A 27,131-nucleotide genomic window follows, 5' to 3' on the forward strand; every position below is an offset into this window, starting at 1 on the left:
TCTCTTCTCCCAAATTACAAGTGATAGAATGAAAAGAAATGGCATCAAGTTGCACCAGGGGAGGTTCAGATTGGATATTAGGAAAAATTTCTTGATGGAAAGAGTGGCAAGGAGTTGGCTTAGGCTGCCATAGGGCAATAGGCTGCCCAGGGAGGTAGTGGAGTCACTATCCCTGAAGGTGTTCAAAAAGCGTGTGGACATACCACTTAAGGACATGGTTTAGTTGGCTGGTGGTGTTGGGTTGACAGTTGGATTTGATGATCTTAAAGGTCCTTTCCAGCCTTAATGATTTTATGATTCTTTTCTCAAGGCTGAACAAACCCAAGTTCTTTCAGCCTTTTCTCATATGGCAGGCTTCCTAGTTCTTTTATTATCTTTGTGGTCCTTCTCTGGACCCTCTACAGCCTATCCACATATTTTTTGTATAGCAGGAACCAGAACTGAACACAGTATTCCAGTTGTGACCTGAAAAATACTGAGTAGAGTGGGATGATGACTTCTTTATCTCTCCTGATGATGCCCTTGTTAATGCAGCCCAGCATCCTCTTGGCTTTCTTTGCCGCTGCAGCACACTGTTCGCTCATATTGAGCGTGTTGTCCACTGAGACCCCCAGGTCCCTTTCCACAGAAATGCTTTTCAGCCAGGTAGATCCCAGCCTGTACTGCACTCCTGAATTATGTTTTCCTATGTGCAAGACTGTACACTTGTCCCTGTTGAACTTCATAAGGTTGTTAGCCCACTCTTCCAGCCTGTCCAGGTCTTCCTGAAGGGTAGCTCTCCCTTCTGGAGTGTCAACCTCCCCACTCATTTTGGTGTCACCTGCAAACTTCATCAGGGTGCACTTGATCCCAACATCCAGATCACCTATAAAGATATTAAACAGCATTGGGCCTAATATTAATCCCTGGGGGGACCCCACTTGTGACTGGATGCCAGTTTGAGAAATAACTATTTACTATCATTCTCTGTGTACAGCCTGTCAGCCAGTACCCCGCCCACCACACAAACCACTTGTCTAGGCCCTAACGTGTCAGTTTCTCTAGGAGGAGGCTGTGGGGGACCATGTCAAAAGCCTTGGAGAAGTCCAGGTAGACAATGTCCACCACTTGCCCTGCATCAACTGAATGTGTTACTTTGTCATAGAAGGCGATCAGGTTTGTCAAGCAAAACGGTGAATCCATGTTGGCTTTTCCCAACCATGTGCTTCATTTGACTTGTGACAGTCCTCAGGAAAATTCATTCCATAACTTTCCCAGGGACTGGCTGCATTTAGCTGGGTCATCCTCTGAATCCTTCTTGTAGATGGGGGTGACATGAGCTTTCTTCCAGTCTTCTGGGACATCCCCTGATCTCCATGACTTCTTGAAGATTATGGAGAGTAGCCTCACAATGACATCAGCCAGTTCTTTTAACATCCTCAGGTGTATGGCATCAGGACCCATCAATTTGTTCAGGTCAAGCTACTGTAATAATTCACATACCAACTCTTTCTTCACTGACAGTGGGTCAGTGATTGTATGGATTTTTATTTTCATAGTCTGGGGCCCAATAGCACTGATAAAGACAGAGGTGAAGAAAGTATTGAGAACCTCTGCCTTTTCAGCGTTGTTGGGGTCTTGTTCACTTCTTCTGTTTAACAGTGGGCAAATATTCTCCTTCTTTTGTAACAAAAAGCAGAACTAAACATCTTTAAACAAAAACATCCTAATTATATTGTTTCTGTGTATTTTCTCCTCTCTAAGATGAGAAAAAATGATGTAAGGAAATATACAACTGACTTGTATAGCAAGGACAAGAGAAAGTTCTTACTTTCTGATGCTTGGCTCCACGGATATGGGCAGCATAAGCATCTGCTCCTGTACAAGATACATCACAAAGCTCACAGCGCAACTGATTCTGAGTTCCACGAGCAGAAGTGATGCTGTTATTGGTGTTCTGGGAAGCTTTTAATGCTGCTTCTTTCTTTTTGTGTTTCTGGCCTTCTAAGTGTTCTTTATAAGTCTGTTTAAATAAACAATACACACACAATAAGCTGTCTTTGTACTGCTCATTTATCATTTATGTGAATACATGTAATATAGAACATAGCATAAACCACATGCTTTTTATGAGAAATACTTTCTATACTGAACATTTCTTTCGCATGACATGTTCTAAGGTATAAGCAGGCCACTTTTAAAGAAATTTTCCTCGCCATCAGTATTACACTTCGAGGTAGTACAATATAGTCTTTTCTCCTCTACTTTCTCTCTTCCTCAATCAAGTACTGGTCAAAAGATATTACCATTGAAAGTTTAATTAGATCAGAAAACTGCGTCTCAGTTGCAGTTTCCTGCATTGCATTGAATTATTCTTGATTCTGAAATTTCCTCAAATTGCAAGACCACAATTATTAAATATATCCAGAGAAATAAAAAAATAAATTCAAAAGCAGTTGGCACATAAATAAAACTGTACTGAAAATGAAATACATAAGTTGATATTTGTTCCTATACCAACACCGGCAATCTATATAGCAGACAAGGTGGGAAATAATGACAAATTTACCTAAAGTGTAAGAAATGTTTTGCTACACACACACACTAACATTCTACATGAATTGATAATCTACTTTTTATGCACTTGTACCCACTGTGAAACTAAACTAGGATGCTGGAATACAATGAAAAGTAGATTTTCAGGCTTACCATTTACAAAGTTTGGAAAAAAATTATTTACTAATTTTGCTATGCTAAAAAAGTAAATAAAATTCAAAACTTTAGAATACGTCTGGAGTCCAAAACACAGCTGAAGCTTCTCTGTACAAGGTAATAGGATGCATCTTTTTGTCTTCTCATAGGACCTCTTTCTATAATAGCACACATTTTAATTTAATTATTCCTTTAATAAAAGTATAGAATTGGGTCTTTAAAAATATTCTTAAAGGGGTCATTTTTTGAGTTAAAAAAATTATGACTGAAGCAGAATATTATATAATACAAGTACCTGTGGTCCAGCACAGCTGATCTTACAAACATCACAGTAGTGGATCTGGGGTGGTTTGGGAGGTTGCTTTGGTTTCAGTTGCTTATTTTGGAATGGTGCCTTTTTAGCAAAGGTGGTCCCTGTCCAAGCAGCTGTTGCAGCAGCAGCAGCAGCTGCTGCCGCTGCCTGTTTCTGTTGCTGCTGCTGCTGCTGCTGGTAATAAGACGATGCAGCTGAATACACTGCAGCTTCATAGCCAGAATAAGAGGTACCTCAAAGATCAAAACAAAATAAATGTTATATCACTGTACATCATGTATCAATTGCATAATACACTAATTCCAAGCATGTTGCATAATAGAGTTGGGGGGAAGAGGGCAGGATATAAATGATTTATTGAGATCTTGTTAGGCAGTCTGAATTTTTCTTTATATGTTTCACAGGACACAAATATATAGCATACCATTTGTATCAGGAATATATTTGATTTCAGACAAATCTTTGCAGACACACAGTTACGTTAGATATATGAAAGCACCCCTAAAGAATATGTGAAATTTCCTAGTACCTCTGGTAAGACAGAGTATGATGTAACAAGAATTTTACTAAAAGATTTATCAAAGGCCCCTTGAAGTAAGCAGTCTTCCAGAACCAAATTTACTTATAAAGTTTCAAATGAAAAGGACAGATATTATGTAAGAAGAGGAAAAAAACACGATGAGAAAAGACAGAATGGCTAGTGCTATTATATTCTATTTCAGTGATCTAAATTGTTTTAGAGCAGAGAGGCTGCTCGTGTGATAAAACCTCTGTAGCACACCCTGTCTACACACCCCTTAATTTCTAGTATCTAAGTTGAATAAATGAAGGAAACTGGGCTTTCATACCTTTGAGCCAGTTTTCCCATAAACTTTCTACACCTACCAGTTCAACTATTTTAATCCTCTGATCAGGCTCTGTTGCAAGGTAGTCTTAAAATACCCTTTTAAATAGAAAACAAAACAAAACAAAAATTCAAGGTAGCTATAATATGCCAGTTGATTACCATCTGGCCATAAAGTTAACATCTTTTCACCTTTATCTGCTTTTTGTATTTTTAATGTTTGAAGGAAAGTTGGTTTTTTTAATACCCCTTCTCCTCTCATTTTGAGTCAAGACTACCCAAACTTACAAGATTTATATTGTACTGCTCCTCCTTGTCTCTGTAACTGTTGTTTGATGGCATCATTCTCCCAATTTCCCTGGGTTATATTTGTGTGGATGTGTTTCCTTATTTTTTGTATCCCCCACATTTTCTCTCTAATACAGTAAGTCACAAAACACCATGCATGTAGCAATGCCAATGCTTTGTATATTTTCACATGTAACAAAATAGGCACATAAAACATCAAACTTCTTTTAAAGATACATCAAAATATTTTGCCATTATGATGATTTAACTGGTTGATACTTCTCAGTACACTATGATATAATTGAACACAAACTGCTAAGATTCTTCCTATTTAAATCCTTTCTTGTAACAATTGCAAAGAACCCAGCAACATAATATGCAAATTTCTTACCAGAGTATGTAACTGCTGTTGTACTGTACGTTGCACTTTGAGTATAAGATGGAACAACAGTAGCTGCAGCTGCTACTGGCTGCACAGTAGAGGATACTGGATATATAGAAAATGTAGTTGTTGCTGGACTTGGGGTTGCAGGCTTTATAGCTGTCACTTGTCGTGTTTGCTGGGCTTGGGTATACTGAGTTGCCCCTTGGCTATATCCTGCTTTTGGAGCTAATTAGGATAGAAATTAGAAGCATACAAACATTGATATATTTTAGTTCACTTAAATGCAAACCACATTAATTGATACTTCATGATAAGTTTGGGAATTAACACATACATGGTTTTTGGTTTAGTTTGGTTGTTTTCTGCTTTTTTATACCTTTTTTTTACAGTAATGGTTACACACTGCTTACCATATATCACACAAATGTTCAATTGTGTCGCGGTTCACACTAGTAAGCCTCAGATTTATCTATGCATTTTAACTGTGCTGCCATGTTTTTAAACAATCTTTTTGTTCAATTGTTTTACTAGAGTACACTAAACCAAATCACATCTAAGCTTTCCTATTATTCCTATTTAAATTTAAAAAATTAAATAGGGTAGCATTCATGATACCAATAATTAAAAAATCTACAGACATTAAGTAACTAAAGAATTAAAAAAGTCTTCCTAACCAAGTTATCATCTGAACCCACCACTGACTTTTTGAACCTACTTCAGCAAAAAAGTTTGCCTAGAAGTATGTTTTGAGTGTATTTAATAACAATCCAAACCTCAAAGATAGTTACTGATGAAAATATCACAATAATGTTCAAGTTCTAAATGTGGCAAATTTTTCTACACATTGAGAGGGATTACATGTCAAAACTACAAAAAAAAAAAAAAAAAAGTAAGGTATTAAAGTAGTACAGAGACTGTGTATGATGACAGGAGTTTGCCCAAACAAGGACAGCCACCCACCTGTCTGGTAGTATGATTCAGCTACTGAAGGTTGAGGCTGGACAGCAGCAGCCACAGCAGTTGCTGTTGGTTGTTGATAGTATTGTTTGCTGTCGTAAGCTACAGCTGGGGCAGTAGATCGAACATAAGAATAGGAATCCTAAAAATTCAAAAAAGAAAAACCAGCAAATTTCTACTTAAGTATATATCTGGAGTAATAAAAATCACTGGAAAAGATTTTTCTTCTACTAAAATAGAATTTTTTAAATATTCAAAGATACAGAATATACTAATATGCATTAAAGAAATTAAATTGATGTTTACAGGTACTTCAGTCCTGAAGACAATCCTGATGGTCTTTTTCAGATTTAATATAGCAATTAACCACATGCTGTTCAATCACGTCCTCTTCCAAATTATTTTTGTTACCAAAAAACAAGTATTCTCACTAGTTTTTCATAATGACTGTACCAGACTACATTCCTGTAAAATATGAAGGAAAAAAACACCACAAATCTCCAGAAACCACAATAAATTCACAAGTTTACAAACATGACCCTTTACTGTCCTTAAAAAATACTTTTATTGGTTATATTTTTTAGAGTATGAAAGTGATACTTTTAAAGCCTTCTTTATTTTTTGGTGTATTAACTATTCAATTGGGGAACTATATCTAGTTTATAAGAGCAAGGCAAATAGCCCATTTGACATCTTCAGAACTCAGGAGATGGCTAGTAAGTTTAGAAGATGAGGGCTTGGAAGACAATATATGCATATATATATATATTCTCCTATCCTCACATTAATAGTAAAGCTTATTTAGTTGATCAGCTGGGGTAGCAAGACATGAACATTAGATGAAATGCACTAATGTATTTTTTTATTATTATTTCAAAGAAATATAACAATAAAATATCTTTAACATCCAACCTGTGCAAAGTAGAATTATTTTTCTTTAATTTAGGGGACTCTTCTATGTCTGAATAAATCTAATAACTGACTAGTTTAATGACCTCATAATTATGAGTACATGCTACTGGAAAGACCCCTGCATTTCAATTCATTACCAGGTGTAACAAATTATAAAAGCCATACAAAGGAATTTATAGCATACAGCAACAGTACAGTCCTTTTAAATATACAAAAATATTAATTAGAACCTAGATAATGCCTTGATAAGTTTACGACAGTGAAGAACTGTTACAAGGGACATACTATTTCAATGTCCTCTGTCTTATAGTAAATGCACATTTTTACTATGAGACACACCATAAGAGTTTGATAACTCTTGTGCATAACCACAACAGCCTAGAAATATACACTGAAGACTAAAATAAACTAATGTAGTAAAAAAAGCAAATAAATAATAATACAAATAAAGAAGATAATTCCCATAGGAAACTACCTGGCCTAATTGAAACCAACAGTCTAGGGTTACTGATGTGTATATATGCTTGCATTGTGTGAAGTCTGCTGCCTCCCTGTGGCCAGGATAAGGGATATCACAAGTAAACTTCCAACCCTGGTGAGGCCTTCCGATTACTACCCACTTTTGGTGTTCCAGGTGGGTAGTGATGAATTGGTGTCAAGAACTACAAAAGCAATCACGAGAGACTTTAGGGCCCTGGGACAACTAGTTAATGGATCAGGCATGCAAGTTGTGTTCTCCTCAATCCCTCTCATGACAACGAAGGATGAGGAAACTAGCAGGAAGATCCAACAGGTTGGATCCAACAGGCCCCATAGCTTAGGGGCTACTGTCAACAGCAGGGCTTCGGGTTCTTTAATCATGGATCAATTAATACTTCACCGAGCCTGCTGGCAAAAGATCGGGTACACCTATCTCAGCATGGGAAAAGGATCTTCTCTTAGGAGTTAGCAGCCTTCATTGAGAGGGCTTTAAACTAGACTTGAAGGGGGAGGGGGATAAAGCCAGGCTCACTGAGGACAAGCCTAGGGATGGCCTTCCATCTGCCATCCCATTCAAGGTGGGAATCGGTAATAAAAGGGGTGTAGCTGGGTTTGTGCCAGGGTTGCAATGTACAAGTCTGAATGAAGACCAGAAAGACTCCCATTCCCATAGGGTGGGGTCTGCAGGCTCAGCCCACAACCTGGAATGCCTGTACACAAATGTACTTAGCATGGGGAACAAACAGAAAGAGTTAGACATCTATGTGAGGTCAAGGGGCTATGATCTAGTGGCAATTTCTGAGACATGGTGGGACAGCTCACATGACTTGAATGTGGTCATGGATGGTTATGTCCTTTTTAGGAAAGACAGGGTAGTAAGGCAAGGTGGGGGAGTTGCTCTTTACATAAGAGAGCAACTTGAAAGTATTGAGTTCTGTCCAGGGGTAGATGAGGAACAAGTTGAGAGTTTGTGGGTTTGAATTAAGGAGCAGGCTAATGTGGGGCATACTGTGGTGGGTGTCTATTACAGGACACCTGAGCAGAATGAGGAAGTTGATGAGGCCTTCTACAGGCAGCTGGTAGCAGCCTCACTATCACAGGCCCTGGTTCTCATGGGAGATCTTAACTACCCAGATATTGCTGGGAGGCCTACTCAGCCAGCCATTCACAGTCCAGGAGGTTCCTCTAGTGCACTGATGATAACTTCTTGATGCAATTGGTGGAGAAGCCAACTAGGAGTGGAGCATTGCTGGATCTTGCCCTAACCAAAAAGGAGGGCCTGGTTGAAGCAGTGAAGGTTGAGGGCAGCCTTGGCTGCAGTGACCATAAGATGGTAGAGTTCAAAATTGTATGTGGTAGAAACAGGATTCCAAGTAGAATCACAACCCTGAACTTCAGAAAGGCCAACTTTGCCCTCTTTAAACCATTGCTGGGGGAAATTTTATGGGACAGGGTACTAGAAGGTAAAGGGGCTCAATATGGTTGCTTAAAATTCAAGGACCACTTCTTCCAAGCTCAAGACCGATGCATCCCAATGGGAAGGAAATCAAGAAAGGGAACTAGGAGACCAGTATGGTTGAACAGGGAACTGCTAGGTAAACTCAAATGGAAGAAGAAGACAACATATAGATTGTGGAAGGAAGGGCTGGCCACTTGGGAGGAATATAAGACTGTTTTCCGAGAATGCAGAGAGGCAACTAGGAAAGCTAAAGCCTCCTTGGAATTAAACCTTGCGAGAGGGGTTCAGGACAACAGGAAGGGCTTCCTCAAGTACATAGCAGATAAAACTAACACTAGAGGCAATGTAGGCCCACAGCTGAATGAGGTTGGTGCCCTGGTGACAGAGGATACAAAGAAGGCAGAATTACTAAAAACCTTTGCTTCTGTGTATACTGCTGGAGGTGGATGGATTATGGCAGAGCAGTGGACATAGTCTATCTTGACTTCAGGAAGGCATTTGACACCGTCTCCCACAGCATTCTTGGAGCTAAACTGAAGACGTGTGGCCTGGATGATTGGGTAGTGAGGTAGACCAGGAGCTGGTTGAGGGACAGAAGCCAGAGAGTTGTAGTCAACGGGAGAGAGTCTACTTGGAAGTCTGTTTCTAGTGGAGTCCCTCAAGGGTCAGTACTGGGTCCGGTACTATTCAATATATTTATTGATGACCTGGATGAGGGAATAGAGTGTACTATCAGCAAGTTTGCTGATGACACAAAACTGGGTGGAGTGGCTGACACCCCAGAAGGCTGTGCTGCCATTCAGAGGGACCTAGACAGACTGGAGAGTTGGGCAGGGACAAATTTAATGTATTACAACAAGGGCAAGTGTAAAGTCTTACATCTGGGAAAGAACAACCCCAGATACCAGTATAGGTTGGGGAAAAAGCTATTGGAGAGCAGCATAGGTGAAAGGGGCCTGGGGGTGCTGGTGGATAGAAGGATGACCACGAGCCAACAATGTGCTCTTGTGGCCAAGAAGGCCAATGGCATCCTGGGGTGCATTAGAAGGGGCGTGGCTAGTAGGTCGAGAGATGTTCTCCTCCCCCTCTTCTCTGCCCTGGTGAGGCTGCATCTGGAATACTGTGTCCAGTTCTGGGCCCCTCAGTTCCAGAAGGACAGGGAACTGCTTGAACGAGTCCAGCACTGAGCAACTAAGATGATTAAGGGAGTGGAACATCTCCCTTATGAGGAAAGACTGAGGGATCTGGGTCTCTTCAGCTTGGAGAAGAGGAGAATGAGGGGTGACCTCATCAATGTTTATAAATATGTAAGGGGCGAGTGTCAGGAGGACAGAGTCAAGCTTTTCTCAGGAGTGACTAACAATAGGACAAGGGGCAATGGTTATAAACCGGAGCATAGGCGGTTCCATATAAATATTAGGAAGAATTTTTTCACTGTGAGGGTGACAGGGCACTGGAACAGGCTGCCCAGGGGGCTTGTGGAGTCTCCTTACCTGGAGACATTCAAAGCCCACCTGTACGCGTTCGTTCTTAGGTGACCTGCTATAGGTGACCCTGCTTTGGCAGGGGGGGTGGACTAGATGATCTTTCGAGGTCTCTTCCAACCCCTAACTTTCTATGATTAAGTATCTCAGCCTTTTCCTCATTCTTGGTTGCAATGATGCCCTTCCCCCATCCAATAAAGGATGGCAATTCTTCCTAGCTCTCTTTTTCTTATTAATTTATTTGTAAAAACTTTTTTGTTGTCCCTAATGACAGCTCTAGCTGGGCTTTTGTCTTCCTAATTATTTCTATACATGTCCTAACTAGATCCCTGTACTAATCCTAAGATGCCTGCCCCTTCTTTCTAAGGAGGTAAGTCTCCTTTTTTTTCCCCCCAAGTCCCAGCAAAAGCTCCCTGTTCAGCCAGGCCTGTTGTCTTCCCTGCCATTTTGTCTTATAGCACATGAGGACAGCCCACTCCTGTGCTTTTAAGATTTCCTTCTTGAAGAGCATCCAATCCCTTTGTCCTTTAGGATTGTCTCCCAAGGCACTCTCTCAACCAGTGTCCTGAACAGGCCAAAGTTTGCCTTCCCAAAGTCCATGGTGGAGGTTTTCCCTTTACCTAGGATTGAGAACTTAACCATTTCGTGCTCACTAAGCCCTAGACTACTACATCTCCCACCAGTCCTTCCCTATTTGTGAACAGCAGATCTAGTGAGACACCTCCTTTGGTAGGCTCACTTCTATACACTCCAGGAACCTCACAGCCTGTCTCTTTTCTGCTACATTATACTTCCAGCAGACATGTGAGAAGTGGAAGCCCCCCACTAGAACAAGGGCTAGCAATTGTGAGACCTCTGCCAGTTGCTTGTAGAATGCTTCGTCTGCCTCCTCATCCTTGTTGGGTTGTCTATAACAGAGACCCAACAGGGTATCCTCCTTATTCTCCTTCTCCCTCATCCTTACCCATAAACACTCAACCTTGTCATCCTTACCCATAAACACTCAACCTGCTATTCCTTTTTTGGTTGGTTAGTTTTCTGTGGGATCCTTATCCTGAACTGACCCACCCAAATGCTGAAAACTGCTAGATTCAATAAATGGAAGTGTCAGCAAAGGTCAGGGAAAGATGAAAGCAGTCAACAGTTCACTTTTGTAGAAGCCTGTAGCCACTCAAGGTTAAGCAGTGGTCTCACAAAGTGTATGCAAAAGACAGTTCTCCTAGGGTAATCTTCTATTCTCTTATATTTGGCACTAGAGCTCCTGTGGCACCCAGGAATCTGACAAAGGAAATATTTTTATCTCCCATTTAAGATTTTTATTGGAACAGTTTTTTAAACTAAATCAGTTCCATAACCTAGCTTACCACATGCCACTTGAACATTTAGGCTATACGAGACAAGTATTTCAGCAGTAGTTCACAAAATCATTTATATGTCATTGCTGACTGTGTTAATGTCTAAGTCTTAGCTCCTGCAGTGCTACTGCTGATATACATGCCATATGAGACTGCAGTCACTTCACATTCTATCAGTTTTAGCTACTAAGTAGCTTGAGTTGCATTCAAACTGTGATTCATGAAAGAAAAAAATATAAATATAATCACATTATCTTATACAAACAGGCCTCCTCTATTTAACATACCATTTGAAAATCACACAAGTAATACATTTTTTAACACACCTGATAATTCTGTGTAGTAACAGGAGGTGGTGGTGGTGGAGCTTCTTGTTGCCTCTGTGTATAACCATAATCTGTAGCTGTGTGTGCTGTAGGATAGCCTCCATAAGCAGCAGCTGTTGCAGCAGCAGCAACAGCTACTGGAGCAGGTCTGGCCACTGCAACTGTAGCTGCTGCTGGAGCATAGGCCGCAGTAACAGTGTGCGCAGCAACTGGTGCCTGATGGACAGTGTAGCTAGCAACTGTAGTTGGATGGGAATAGGCTACACCCGAAGCTGGCTGCTGGCTATATTGGAAAAAGTAAGTAAATAATTAGATTAATTCAACATACTAAGCTAATGCCTAAATATTTCAGAATTCTATTATTGATTAATACTTGACTGTTCTACACACAGTCCTGGAGCAGCTATCTATGCATACACTTTAACAGCTTTTAACATCTCTCTTCCACATCCATTAAAAAGGCTGTATAATTTTGAAGTTTCTGTGGATGCAGATATATCATGCAGGTGATGACTTTCTTCTTCGCAAGGGGCAATTGGAATGGTGGTTGTGTTCCACTGCTTGAAAATAACTCATGTCTTTAATTCAAAATAATACAGAAGTCTTACACTGGTACCTTTTAATGACCGATAAGTTAGTTTTGGCAGTTCTTCAATAAAGCTAACATATCTGTCAAATTAAGAAAAATACAACTTTTCTTTGAGAGCTCATTACTGACCTGCACTTGCATGATGTTTTTTAGTGAACCACATTAAAATAATGAGATTTTAAATGAGATTTCTGTAAAAATTAGTTCAGAACTCTTAAATGTAAGGCAGAAACACTTTAAATACAAACCTCTGATAAGGGTAGTTTCCCACAAAAGTTTAGAATTGTAAAAGCTGGCCCCACTCACTTATACATAAGTCCATTGACTCACAACATAAAGCATCAAAAGAACAGTCAGATTGAGCAAGACAACTGCTACCAGAGCTCTGACAATATTCCAGGCACATGCTGAGACTAATCTGCTTTTCTTAAATTTGCAGGTAGGACATTAATATGTGGCAGTATTAAGAATGAGTAAATATTAACAGTGGAAATAAAAAATTATGGCTTCAAAGGCTAAATTATTTGAACTGAAACAAATATTATTGTCCTATATTAATCTATAACTGTGTATAATTATTAAAAGCCTAGAACAGTTATTTTTATTGTTAAACAAAGTGATCTGGGCAAAATATCACTATGTGGAACAATTATACGAAATGGGGATTGAGTGATTATTATGAAATTTTTAGTACACTTATTGTACTGCTTTTCAATAATATATAACAATCTCTATAGGGTTTCACATCTCCAATGCATTATTAAAAGATAATTTAAAACAAATTCCATGCCTATCAAGGATGCAGTATCCCCTATTTTTTAGAAGAAAACAGTAAAACAAAATCTTACTTGAAGCAAACATATTCAGTAGCAAAGTAGAATCACAGCATGGTTATGCTCCAAACCAAAAGGAACAAGAAGTTACGGTATTTTTTTCCCTATAGACTGCAATATTCTCTCTGACATAACTACCAGAAACACAGCACCTTTGTAACTATAGATACTATTATTTCTGCAAAAGACATTTCCATAATTCCCTTGTGTTTAGTTTTTTTTATTATTATTATTTTAAGGGTAATCTTATTTTTTTCATTTTAATTATAGCAAAATCCATTAAATTCAATATATATTAAAAAAAACATTATTACCACATAAACACACAAAGAAAATATTGTTATTGGACTTACATGCCTGGACTCCACCTTCTTCCCATCTCAGGCCCTTGATTGCTTAAAAGACCACTTGCATTCCATCAAAATTTAATTCAGTTGTGAGTTATACTCTCAAATATGTTTAATTTTATTTTCAGCTTCTTAGCATAACAGTGGAAGGAAAACCTTAACCACTCCAGTGTAGCTCCCATCACTGCTTGAAACAATTCCTCCTACTTGATGTATATAGGCAGTTTCTCCATTTCGTCAGTTTAAGGTGAGAAATCAGACTCCACCAGAGAATTCAGGGCAACTATTTTATAATGGTAAAAGTGAATGACAATGTATAAAATTAGGCTACATTACCTAGATCTCTAACAGCACAGAAGTGTAAAATATTCAGAAATTCTTAGGCAATTCACATTATGTATATCTACTAAAAATATATTAAATCTAGAAAAGAGGCAGTTGAACTGCACCTGAACACATGAACAGTCTAATGCTACCAACAAGTAAAAGTCTTGCTCCATCCTATTCCCACTCTTATTCTTCCCTCTTCCCATATACCAAAACTAGCTATGCCATCCTATTATATCCCTAGTGCTAGGTCTGCTACTTGTCACACTGAATAGTACACTGATTTAACTCATTAATCTAGTAGAAAACTAATTTTTTTTCTCTTGGTCTCATTTTCTAACACAGTAGAAACATTAAAAACATTGGAGCTCACAAAACAGTTTGCCCATGCCAGAAGCCATATATGTTATATGTATGGAAGCAAGGGGGGAAAAGGGAGGGGGAGAATGAACAAGGACCTGTCCAGGAAGCATTCATTCAGCTCTAAGTTTCATGAAACCATACTATTACAAAATAGAACATAGCATTTCACAACACACTATGCGGTAACAGTATCAGTCAGTTTATCAAAGAAAATTTTTTCATTCTCAGAATATATATGATTAAAGCTGTCTGACAGTTTTCAGTATTTAATACTGAAATGAAGAGATGATTGTGATCATTATGAACAGAACTATTAACAAGATTTTGTTACAGACAGTTTAATTTCTTCTATAGTTTTTTTGGATCAAACTTCCTTATCCCTGGTATAGAATTAACAGCTCAAATAATTTATTTCTAAGGCTAATATAGTTCTATGACCATGTTTACTTTAGCAAGCCTGTTCCCCTTGCTTCTGCAACATCATGTAAAGTTAGCAATCAGGTTTCCAAGAGTACAAGAAAAATTCTAGAATTGACTGATTCTCCCTTGTTAAAAGTTGTGTGACACTGTGTTACAGAAATTCATGGTGACATCTTTTCTAAATTTATTATGTTCCTTTTTCTCCCCATGGTCTTACTGAGAACCTTTTGACATAAAGATGACCAGATGCTTTCATGTAATTATATCAAAAGATTTCTGTGCCAACTTAACCTGGGTTGATGTGGTACTGGTTTTTGCCCACCTCTCTGGCTAATGTTGAGCATATCAGTGACAGCTCACCTCTATGAGCAGCTATAAGACCTCAGGGCAGAGGGGAGGAGGAAGAGAGATCAATACCAGAGGCGAGAGCAATGCCAGAAGTGAGGAAGGAGGGAGAAAAGGTGTGGGAGCAGAGGTTACCCTGCATCCCATGGTGAGATGGCAGGCTGTCCCCCTGCAGGCCATGGAGAATCACAGTGGAGCAGATGTGGACCTGAAGCCCGTGGAGGAAAATGGTGGAGCAAAAGTGGATCTGCAGCCATGAAGGACTCCACACCAGGGGAGGCAACTGTGCCTGAAGCAGGCTGTGACTCTGTAGGCAACCTGTGCTGGAAAAATTTGCTCCTGAGGGACTGTACCCCTCGGGAGAGACTCACGTTGGAGGGGTTTCTGACAGACCCTCCTCCCGTGGGAGGGACCCCATGTTGGAGTAGGGGAAGGCTGTGAGGAATCCTTCTCCCTGAGGAGTGAAAGGCCCCTCTGCTAGACACAAATATTGCTTAGCTAGGCCTTTTGATTAACTTTGAGAATGTGCTTTGAGTTATGACACTAATTAGAATATATAAATTAACTGGTGGTATCGAGGTATGTAAGAGGTGAGAAAGTTTAATCACAGGAGCAGAAGACACTGGTTCTGGGCAGTGTAATCTGTAAAGTTGAAATCCTTTTGTAGTTGCTAAAGATGTGCAGAGGATAAATAAGGAGGCAGACTTGGAGCACCATCCCTTGGAATCGGACTGATAAGGGTGATGGCTATAAAACATTCTTTATTAAATTTAATGTACTAGGTTATTTTATTGTAGAAAGGTATTGAAGTAAAACTGATTTGTCCTCTTAGATAAATGACTAACCACAAAACTATCAGCCAGCTTCCTGTAGATTGAGATAACAGAAGCCCAGCCCTGCTTGTGTAACTCCTGGAGACTCTTTTCTGACACAAAGCAATAGGATATTGATTTGGGCTCATCTAAGCTGTGTCCAGGCCTTGTAAATAGAAACTGGCTAAAACCAGCTAGACTTGCTGCATGTGTCGGAAAAGGGATTAACAAAAGGGCATCACAGGACTACTTCCCAGAAGACCACCTAAGACACACACACCCCCAACTAAGAATGCAAATATTAAAATTAGTTCCAGGAAATGTGATGTTTATTACAATGAGTTTTATACATATGCATCTAACAGTACAATACAAGTCATGTCTGTTGTTGCCTATGTTTATGCACGACTATCTATCTCTTGTGCATCCAGCACTGCAATAAAGAATGCCTGCCTTCTAAAACTTAAAGACAAGTGTTACAGGGTTCTTTCAGAAACTGAATTTTGCAGTATCAATCCCGTGCCGCTGGAGGAGGGGGAAGAAGTAGAGATATTTGGAACAAAGTAATTTGGGCCCAGGAAGAAGGGAGGGGTGGGGTAAGGTATTGAAGCTCATGTTTTTGTTTTCTCTTTCTCATTTTGATTTGATTAATGATAAATTAAACTGATTTTTCCCCAAGTTTAGTCTGTTTTGCCCATGACCATAAACACTCCTAGTCCTTGTCTTGACCCAGGAGGTTTTAGGTGGATTTCCTTCTCACCATCATGAAGTGGGGGGAAGGGGGAGTGAGCAACCATGTGGTCCTTTGTTACCAGCTAGGCCTAAACCACACACTTCATTTAATTTACAGGAGTTTTTAATCCTTGTTTGGTGATAAATGCCTCATCAGATTTGCTGAGTTGAACTTACCTCCTCCCAGACTATTTTGCCAGTCTCCCTATTCCACTGACCTTTCTTGCAGTTGTTCTTAGCACCTATCCTAGTATTATCTACTCTTCTTTCTTGACTACAGATAGCAAAAACTGTATGCATCATTTCAGATGAAGCTTAAACTGTGCTACCAACTCTGCTCTAGACTGCTCTTTCCAGTCTAGCTTCCTCTGAGCAGCTTCTTGTAAAGTTACCTGTGTATTGACAATATTTGCCTTGCATCAAATATGACAACACACCACACTAATATAAATACTAAGACTCAAGACCAATCTCTAGGGTACTCCACTGCAGTTATTCATATTTGATAATCACTCTTCTAATTCTACTAACCACCTCTACCAGATCCTTCTCTCGAATTCTTTTATTAATCTCTACATTAAGTAGTAATTTTCCATACTGCACCACATCAAGTATTTAAACTTAGTCTCAATAAATAAAACTCAAAGAAACTTAAACACATGATTGTAGAGAAGACCACAAGTCCTCAGGTGTCACTGATAATGAACTGGGAGCTTAAGCCCAGGTGTGCCCACTAATTAGGGCCTGCCCCAGCCGGAAATGGGCGGGGCTGAAGGGCTAGGTAAAAGGCATGCTCCCAGAAGCAGTCAGAAGCAGATGAAGATGCCTGAGGAGAGGAACAGCAGGAAAGAGCTCCCGGAGAAGAACTGAGTCCCTGAGAGAAAGAAGGCTCGCCGCAACATCTGGTGGAGAATGCGGGCAATAACAGCAGCTGTGAACGCTGAGGTAATATAAGAAGCTCTACACGACCACGTTGGTTGCGGGAAGCTCTATAAAGCCTAGCTTAAATGCAGAAGGCGATATAAAGAGCTTCGAAATACGCAACCATGTCAGATGGAGACACCACAGTGGTGCGGGACGCTCAAGAAAAGAGCTCCAAAAACGCAACCACGGGAACAAGCTCCACGAGGCCTAGCTTAAATGCGGAAGGCGGTGTGTAGAAGCTCAAAAATAGAAGCCCAGCACGGCGAGATACAACAGCCCGGTATGGCGAGCCAGGCGGGAGAGAAGAATGAGGCTCGAAAGGCGCAGCAAGTTGGCGCGTGGAACTCAAGCCCGAGGAATGCTGAAGCTGAAGCGGAGCTCTGAGTGCGCATCAAGTCAGTGCGGCCCCTGAAACGGAGTCTCCCAGGGACACGCGATAACGCGGTCCTGAAACGGAGCCCCCAGGGACACGCGATAGTGCGGTCCTGAAACGGAGCCCCCAGGGACACGCGATAGTGCGGTCCTGAAAACGGGGCCCTAGGGACACGCGATAAGACTGGTGCGCCGAATGCTCGGAGAAGTCTCTGCATGGCCAGGCATTCCAAGGTGGCGAGTACCAGCGAAAGCTGAGCTGGTGCTCATGAGACCTCATCTCCTGCTGATAACAAAGACCAAAGCAAAAAAGGCCGGTAAGAGCCTGAACTTTCCCTCCATAAAGGCTAAGAAAAAATATATATTTATTGAAAAATAACGAAAATAATTAAACGTTTATCCGGCGCGCCCTCGATGCTCTTAGCTGAGTGTCCTGCGGGGCCCGAAGCGTTTACTTCGAGAAATATATTTATTGAAAAAATGTTTATCCGGCGCCCCCTCGATGCTCTTAGCTGAGTGTCCCGCGGGGCCCGAAGCATCTACTTTATAAATTATTGTAAAAATGTTTGAAATGTTTTAAAAATGAATTGTAAAAATGTTTCAAAAAAATGAATTGTAAATTGTTGTAAATGTTGAAAAATAATGAAAGATAATGAATTAAATGTTTATCCGGTGCCCCCTCGATGCTCTTAGCTGAGTGCCCTGCGGGGCCCAAAGCATTTACTTTAAATGAATTATGTCCGAATGAAATGTTTTAAAAATATGAATTGTAAATTATTGTAAATGCTGAAAAAAAAAATAATGAAAATGTCAAGGCCTATTGAAAAAATGCAGTTTATTTTTTTTTTTCAATAAACAACAAAAAGGGGGGAAATGTAGAGAAGACCACAAGTCCTCAGGTGTCACTGATAATGAACTGGGAGCTTAAGCCCAGGTGTGCCCACTAATTAGGGCCTGCCCCAGCCGGAAATGGGCGGGGCTGAAGGGCTAGGTAAAAGGCATGCTCCCAGAAGCAGTCAGAAGCAGATGAAGATGCCTGAGGAGAGGAACAGCAGGAAAGAGCTCCCGGAGAAGAACCGAGTCCCCGAGAGAAAGAAGGCTCGCCGCAACACATGATCAATTTATTAGAGCAAAAATAAAATATAGCATGTCAACTGAGCTAGAGCATGTTCTTCACCACAACAAAGCAAGCAATTCAGTTTAACCTTATCTCCCAACAGAGAGGAAAAAGTTGAACCAAATTACAAGCAAACAGAGAAACTAACTGATTGACTTGGTAACTAAGCAAGTTTTCTCTATAGGTCAACTCTTCCCCAAACTAAATTCTAATATCCCTATTATCATCTTTGAGTTCAAAGAATTCTAGTGCTCTTAATATGAAGATATGCAGTCCAACTGACTTTATGAAGTAGGTAGAGCTTAAAAATCACAGAATAATTTAGGTTGAAACAAAGATTTGGAGATCATCTGTTCTAACCCTGTGCTCAATGGACAGCTAATTCCATAGAATCATAGAATGGCTTAGGTTGGAAGGGATCTTAAGAGATCATCTACTCCAACCTCCAGATGGGCAGCGATGCCTCTGATCCAGACAAGGTTGCTCAAAGCCTCATCCAGCCTGGCCTTGAACACCTCCAGGGAGGGGGCATCCATAACTTCTCAGGGCAACCTGTTCCAGAGTCTCACCACCCTTGTACTGAAGAACTTCTTCCTAAGATCCAGTCTAAACCTGTTCTCCTTCAATTAAAAACCATTTCCCCTTGTCCTGTCTCTGGACACTCTTATGAAAAGTCCCTCTCCACCCTTTCTGTAGGTTCCCTTCAGCTATTAGAAGGCAGCTATAAGGTCCCCCTGGAGTCTTCTCTTCTCCAAGCTGAGATATCCCAGCTCTCTCAGCCTCTCCTTGTAGCAGAAGTGCTCCAGCCCCTGGATCATCTTGTGGCCCTCCTCTGGACTCATTCCAACAGATATGTTCTTATGGTGGGGACACTAGAACTGGACAAAGTATTTGAGGTGGGGTCTCACAAGAGCAGAGTAGAGGGAGAGAATCATCTCTCTTGATCTGCTGACCATGTTCCTCTTGATGCATCCTAGGATACGGTTGGCCTTCTGAGCTGCATGAACGCACTTGCCAGCACATGTTGAGCTCATCATCAAATTTCAAAGTTACTGTCCTGGTTTGAGAAAACCAGGATAAAAAATTCCTTTAACTATACTAACCTGAGGCCTTCTGGGACTTACCCAGCTGTTGCCAGCCTGTTGATGGGGCAATTGCAATGGGGGGAGCAGCTGTATGGGGAGGAGAGCATGGGTCAGGTGACCCAAAATGGAACAATAACAGTATTCCTTCCCATAGTGTTTCAGTATAAAACTGTTCCTAAGCAAGTCCTCTGTTGGCTGGATTAGGATTTATGTGTCTGGTATGTTTCTCTGTCCTGCTAGTGTTCCTACATCCTTTTTCTCACTTGATAAGAACACTTTGTGGCATACAAAACATTATCTGAGGGTCCATAGATGTACTCTAGCTTTCCCCAGGGTCCACCCACAAGACCCTCCCAAATTCCTCCCACCAAGGTCCAGTATTTTTCCATTGGTTTTCCAGTAATTTTCCACCCTTCCTTCTAGTAAACAAGGTAACTTCATTAGCACATTCCTTTCTTATCACCCACATTAACTTTGCTACCTCCCACAACTGCTCATCAAGACAAGTTATCTTCTTGAGGACTGTGACCAGGACACTGGACTTCAGGCACCCCTACCTGCTGCTGAGTCCAATTTGGGAAGTAATTGCCAACAGAGGAGTATGTGTTCCATATTTACATATTTGTAATTTACCATTATTATTAAGACATCATTAAACCTATTTTAGCTTTTTTCCCAACCTTTATCTCTCTCCCTTATTCCCCTTATGTTCCCCTGGGGCATCTGTCACCTGGTTATTGTTTAAAACTGTGACAGATTTACTGGTGCCAATGGGGGGTTTCAATAATTTCATAAATTTATAACTTTATATTTCACTTTTCTTCTTGAAGGTTGGAATACAAAATGAAATTACCATGTTTTCAGTAAAACACTATACTTACAAATGTTGGTTTATGGTCATTACTGCCCAACTTGACATGTCTGATATCATATGGATCAGTAATGGGACCAGTACTATTCAATATATTTATTGATGACCTGGATGAGGGAATAGAGTGTACTATCAGCAAGTTTGCTGATGACACAAAACTGGGTGGAGTGGCTGACACCCCAGAAGGCTGTGCTGCCATTCAGAGGGACCTAGACAGACTGGAGAGTTGGGCAGGGACAAATTTAATGTATTACAACAAGGGCAAGTGTAAAGTCTTACATCTGGGAAAGAACAACCCCAGATACCAGTATAGGTTGGGGAAAAAGCTATTGGAGAGCAGCATAGGTGAAAGGGGCCTGGGGGTGCTGGTGGATAGAAGGATGACCACGAGCCAACAATGTGCTCTTGTGGCCAAGAAGGCCAATGGCATCCTGGGGTGCATTAGAAGGGGCGTGGCTAGTAGGTCGAGAGATGTTCTCCTCCCCCTCTTCTCTGCCCTGGTGAGGCTGCATCTGGAATACTGTGTCCAGTTCTGGGCCCCTCAGTTCCAGAAGGACAGGGAACTGCTTGAACGAGTCCAGCACTGAGCAACTAAGATGATTAAGGGAGTGGAACATCTCCCTTATGAGGAAAGACTGAGGGATCTGGGTCTCTTCAGCTTGGAGAAGAGGAGAATGAGGGGTGACCTCATCAATGTTTATAAATATGTAAGGGGCGAGTGTCAGGAGGACAGAGTCAAGCTTTTCTCAGGAGTGACTAACAATAGGACAAGGGGCAATGGTTATAAACCGGAGCATAGGCGGTTCCATATAAATATTAGGAAGAATTTTTTCACTGTGAGGGTGACAGGGCACTGGAACAGGCTGCCCAGGGGGCTTGTGGAGTCTCCTTACCTGGAGACATTCAAAGCCCACCTGTACGCGTTCGTTCTTAGGTGACCTGCTATAGGTGACCCTGCTTTGGCAGGGGGGGTGGACTAGATGATCTTTCGAGGTCTCTTCCAACCCCTAACTTTCTATGATTAAGTATCTCAGCCTTTTCCTCATTCTTGGTTGCAATGATGCCCTTCCCCCATCCAATAAAGGATGGCAATTCTTCCTAGCTCTCTTTTTCTTATTAATTTATTTGTAAAAACTTTTTTGTTGTCCCTAATGACAGCTCTAGCTGGGCTTTTGTCTTCCTAATTATTTCTATACATGTCCTAACTAGATCCCCGTACTAATCCTAAGATGCCTGCCCCTTCTTTCTAAGGAGGTAAGACTCCTTTTTTTTCCCCCCAAGTCCCAGCAAAAGCTCCCTGTTCAGCCAGGCCTGTTGTCTTCCCTGCCATTTTGTCTTATAGCACATGAGGACAGCCCACTCCTGTGCTTTTAAGATTTCCTTCTTGAAGAGCATCCAATCCCTTTGTCCTTTAGGATTGTCTCCCAAGGCACTCTCTCAACCAGTGTCCTGAACAGGCCAAAGTTTGCCTTCCCAAAGTCCATGGTGGAGGTTTTCCCTTTACCTAGGATTGAGAACTTAACCATTTCGTGCTCACTAAGCCCTAGACTACTACATCTCCCACCAGTCCTTCCCTATTTGTGAACAGCAGATCTAGTGAGACACCTCCTTTGGTAGGCTCACTTCTATACACTCCAGGAACCTCACAGCCTGTCTCTTTTCTGCTACATTATACTTCCAGCAGACATGTGAGAAGTGGAAGCCCCCCACTAGAACAAGGGCTAGCAATTGTGAGACCTCTGCCAGTTGCTTGTAGAATGCTTCGTCTGCCTCCTCATCCTTGTTGGGTTGTCTATAACAGAGACCCAACAGGGTATCCTCCTTATTCTCCTTCTCCCTCATCCTTACCCATAAACACTCAACCTTGTCATCATCAAGCTGTATGCAGTCAAGACACACCCTAACATACAGAGCCACCCCACTGCCTCTCCTTCCCTGTCTATCCTTCTTGAAGAGCTTATAGCTATCCCATTGCAACATTCCAGTCACGAGAGTCATCTCACCATGTTTCTGTGATGGCAACTACATCATAGCTGTCCTGCCATATGATGGCTTCTAGCTCCTCCTTTTTGTTGCCCATGCTGTATGCATTGGTGTACATGCACTTCAGCTGAGCTCATGGGCTTGCTCCCTTCTTGGGGAGAGAAGCCTTAATTCCTATTTGACCACACAAAGACACTTCCATTGTTACCAACCTATCACTAACCCTCATGTCTTTGCTGCCACATGGATCACCATCTCCCACCTCCACTGAGACAACAGATTGCAAGACCTTGCTAGCACCTTTAACCACAAGCACTAGCATGCTGCTCCCAGGCTCCTCTCTACTAAGACTGATTCCGTCCCCACGCCCCTTCAAATCTAGTTTAAAGCTCTTTCAATGAGCCCTGCCAACTCCTGTTCCAGAATCCTTCTTTCCGTATGCGTTAGGCTTTCTCCATCTGTTGCCAGCAGGCTTGGTGTTATGTAAATTAACCCATGAGATTTATAACCTTATGCCCCAATACCACCAGTAGCAAAAAAGTACAAAAGTATTGCAATATTAAGATTAATTTCCTGTATTGGTATTTGCGTAATCTAATGCTTTTCTCATTAAGCCATGATATTATTACTGGGTAGTGCAGACAAAGAATTCTGAATGAGCAAGGAAGCTGAAAGTTTTATGTAGTGACAGCACTGAAAAGAATGAGAATGCTTCTAATCCGTTATTTACAGGTTTAAAGCACTTAGCTCTTTTGCTGTCTTTGATAAAATATTAAAAAGTTAAGATTTCAAATGTGCTTTATAAAAACTAGTATTTATGAACCAATACAGACATCTATTCCATTTCTTTTAATCAATTTAGGGAACTATACTGCTTACACTGTTATAACAGATATATATATGATCAACTCCTGCACAGATTTCCCAAAACCAAGATCTAACATATCAGCATGTACCACTCTGATTTTTATAACTGCTTCACATATCAGTATTTCATGTTAAGACTACATTCCTTGAACAAATTTTAATTTATCCTTCATGTCAATGATGAGGGAATATTTAAACAATACACCATGGCTACAAATAAACTAGAATCACAGGAAGACAGAGTTATTTATATGCCAATAATAGCTTCATCATTTTTTCATTTGTTAATTTTAGGAAGCTATTTCCTTGAACCCAATAGTTCTAATATGTTGTCCCTTCCCTAGTATTAACGCAAATTAGAATATTGTCATTTTGAGAAACTGTCTACAAGTTGGTCTACAACATGGTCTAGAATTAAATACAGAAAATCTTTATTACAAGCACCTTTCAAATATCTTTTACTACAGAAAATTTTTCTTCTTTGAAATTATTTATCAGAAATTATTTAGATTCTCTTCTTTCTGATGCAAAGTTGTTTTTTTTCTTCTAGATGTCTCCAGCTGAAGATTTAACAGTTTCATACTTTGAGATATTCCAAGAAAGGATTGTATCCTAAAGAGAATTGCAGATTTTTTGCATTTAGCCACAGCAAGTGCTGAAATCAACACAATTCTTTATACTATTGTTAAGGAGTACTGACTGAGATTCCTTTGGAGTTCTTCCAGTGCATTACAACTTTAAGAAAAATTTTATTAAGAGATAACCCAAAAAATGTGACTAATATTGTGTTTATTATGAAAGTTTCTGTTAGTTGCTATAAAAGCTATTGTAAACTACTTTTTTAAATTCTGTGGATTGGATTAATCCCGTGACCATTTTTTTGTTTTTTTGTTTTGGTTTGTTTTTTTTTTTTAATTTATGAGGCCCACCTATGTGTTAAGTACGATAACCATCCATTTGTATTCTCCATTATCCTAATTTCTAATGACACGGGAATTTTGTTATTCTATAAACTGTTACTTTGAATACTGGTAACAATCTTAGGGAACTTGTTGCAACATAAAAGATTTAATTATCTGCCCCTGACACCACCACTGCTTTCTCAAATATACTGGAGTGGAATATACATTTTATAACACTCCATAAACAAGCTACTAAGGACTTGCCAAATCTGCTTCATGAAGGTAAGCTCTTTTGGACTTTTTAAGACTCGTGTGTTTTCTGCTCAAAATATTAAATTAGTTCTTATGAAAGGACTGCTTTAACAGCAATTGTTGCACGCCTTCACTTTCTTTCAATCAGTTTTTCCATTTTCTCAAGAAGACATTTCTCAAGTTCTTAAGTCTATAGACCTCAACTCCACAAGAAAAGCAATAATAATAAAACTGATCTCCACTTCAAAACTGCAAATATATGAATCTCAGTTTTTCACTTAAATATTATTTACTTGTACAAAAAAAATAATTCCTCTATTCTATTTAGCAACTCCTTCATACCCCATAATAACCCAGTTTCAGGTTTTACTGTAACTGTCAAGTAAAATGCAAACATACTGAATACCTAATCTTAAAAGGACTAGAAAAAAAGCTAAATTCAGTCCTCTCCTTTAACTATTATGCATTGGAATAAATTAAAATTGATGTATTTTATTTCCATTTCCAGGAAAGAATAGATAGAAAGAACAGATTGGGTGTCATTCCAAGATCACCATAAAACTATATTCCTGAAACTATGTCAGGTACATGATTTTTACTAGCTAGTTAACAGTAGCACACATCTGCATTAGTTAGTAACCCCTCATATATTTGCTTTATTAATCTGTTTTTCACCATTAACCAAGTCAAGGAAGGTCTTTATTACAAATTTATCAAACAAATAATGTAGATTTAAATGTGGACTTCAAGGTGCTACTCCAATACAAACCAAAAACGTGAAGATATTCCTGATTGTATCTGGTTTTTGCCAAATTTAAGAGAGATAATAGATGCTACAAATTACTTTTTAACACTGATACAAAATTTAGCACGAAGAGTACAAAGATTTAAGGCAGTATGCCTACACAAGATGTACAGTTACAGGTCCCCAAGCTGCACTATAAAACCTGCTCCTGGTCTTAGATAATCAAGTAGGAAATGTCTTGATAAGGTGCCTGACCCCAAAAATACCTTCTCTAATCTCTGAGAGACATTAACAATAACATTGCTTCAGTGGACTGAGACAGTCCCCTGTATTTTCTGGTGCTTCAGTTCTTCCCTTATTCATTCAATATTCCATAATTTGGGCTGGTACAATTTTAACCTCTGTTAAAAAGGATTTCATCCTCCTACACTGTCACAGGAGGCAGCAAATATTTGGGGAGCAAGCCCTATTTTCCCTGAAGATGAAGAAGAGCCCGGAGGCAGCAGACAGTAACTCGCTGGTGTTTGACTGCAAGTGATCATTTTAATTTAATGGCCTTGGGACCTAATGCTGCTGCCGATTGTCCGTGATACCCGGTTCTACCTCCCACTCTCACACCACGGTGGATACAGGGAGGCCCTTTACCAGGATGAAAAAAAAACACACCCGCGGGCGGGGCAGATGAGCAGAAGGGTCCCAAGCACAACCATACCGGAGGAGAGGGAAGAGCGGAAGGATGGGAACATTCATCCCCAAGGAGGTGGGGAGATTCTATTCAGGGACAAGGGACCGGAGAGGAAGAGGAGAGAGGTGTCTCCAGGGCCAGGCAGAGGGAGGGGAGGAGCGGAGCACGGAAGGGAGGGATCGCGGTGGTTACCTATACTGGGCAGCAGCCCCACTATGGGTGAAACCAAAGTAGTTGCTGGTGGCCATTTTGGCATCTTCTCCCAGCCGGCTGGGCACTGTGGCGATGATAACCAAGAGGCGGCGGCAGTGGTGGTGGTCGGGACCATGACAGGAGGCCCAGCAGGAGAATGGTGGAGAAGAATGGGGGGAGGCAGGGGACAGGCAGACAAAAGACAGAAAGAGCGCGCGAGCGCCAGGTCAGACAAGGCACCTCAGGACTCCCATTCCCCCGCGCGCGCGCCTCCCCCCCCCCCCGCGCACAGGGACACAAAAAAACATCAGCGCTCTTACTTACCATAGGTGAACGAAACTACCGGGCATATAGGAATCATGAGTCCAAGCTGGCAGCGACAACCGCAGCTGAACTCTCAACTCTAACCCCCTCCTCCTCCTCACTGCCGTGTTCGCTTCGCTCCCTTCCCCTCCCCTCCCCTCCCCCTCCCCCTCCCCCTCCCCCTCCCCCTCCCCCCCCCCACCTACGACAACTGCGGAGTGCAAGCAGACCAGGATCGTGCGCACGCGCGAGATCTATAAGAGGCCGCTGGGACTTATGGTCCCCCCTATGACTGTGCCCCCTCCACCCCACCCGCAGAAGAACGCGCTTGATGCGCCGGGAGCCGTCGCTGTGCTTGAGGCGCGAATTCTCGTGTGTGATTGCGCGGGATGTGAAAAAGCTCTTGGAAGCTGTAGTCCCCCACCCTTAAGGCCAGGCACGACGGAGAGCTGCTGTCAGAAGAGCGCTTCACGTACCGCCCGCCTGCCCCCTTCCTCCCCTGGGTTATGCACTCATAGTCACACCACACCTGTATCCGTGAACTGATACTGCAAAAATTCAGTCGGTTTCT

The 27,131-nt window shown here is 41.1% G+C and overlaps 1 protein-coding gene and 1 non-coding gene across 2 annotated transcripts in view; both read right to left on the minus strand.

Moving 5' to 3' along the window:
• LOC139789133 (zinc finger RNA-binding protein-like) overlaps positions 1–26,731 on the minus strand; it is an 81,764-nt gene extending 55,033 nt beyond the window's left edge. Inside the window, exons 1-7 of the mRNA XM_071729660.1 lie at positions 26,582–26,731; positions 26,258–26,342; positions 11,495–11,777; positions 5,482–5,620; positions 4,528–4,746; positions 2,987–3,237; positions 1,811–2,002 (exon numbers count right to left, since the gene is read on the minus strand). Coding sequence (XP_071585761.1) covers positions 1,811–2,002; positions 2,987–3,237; positions 4,528–4,746; positions 5,482–5,620; positions 11,495–11,777; positions 26,258–26,342; positions 26,582–26,618 — 1,206 coding nt within the window. The 5' untranslated portion in view covers positions 26,619–26,731. The remainder of the gene's footprint in view (positions 1–1,810; positions 2,003–2,986; positions 3,238–4,527; positions 4,747–5,481; positions 5,621–11,494; positions 11,778–26,257; positions 26,343–26,581) is intronic.
• On the minus strand, positions 14,326–14,462 carry LOC139789319 (small nucleolar RNA SNORA66). The gene has a single exon (XR_011723140.1). It is a non-coding gene; the product is annotated as a small nucleolar RNA SNORA66 (small nucleolar RNA).
• Positions 26,732–27,131: the final 400 nt, after the last annotated feature.

Source organism: Heliangelus exortis, chromosome W (assembly GCF_036169615.1).
Source record: "Heliangelus exortis chromosome W, bHelExo1.hap1, whole genome shotgun sequence".
NCBI lineage: Eukaryota > Metazoa > Chordata > Aves > Apodiformes > Trochilidae > Heliangelus > Heliangelus exortis.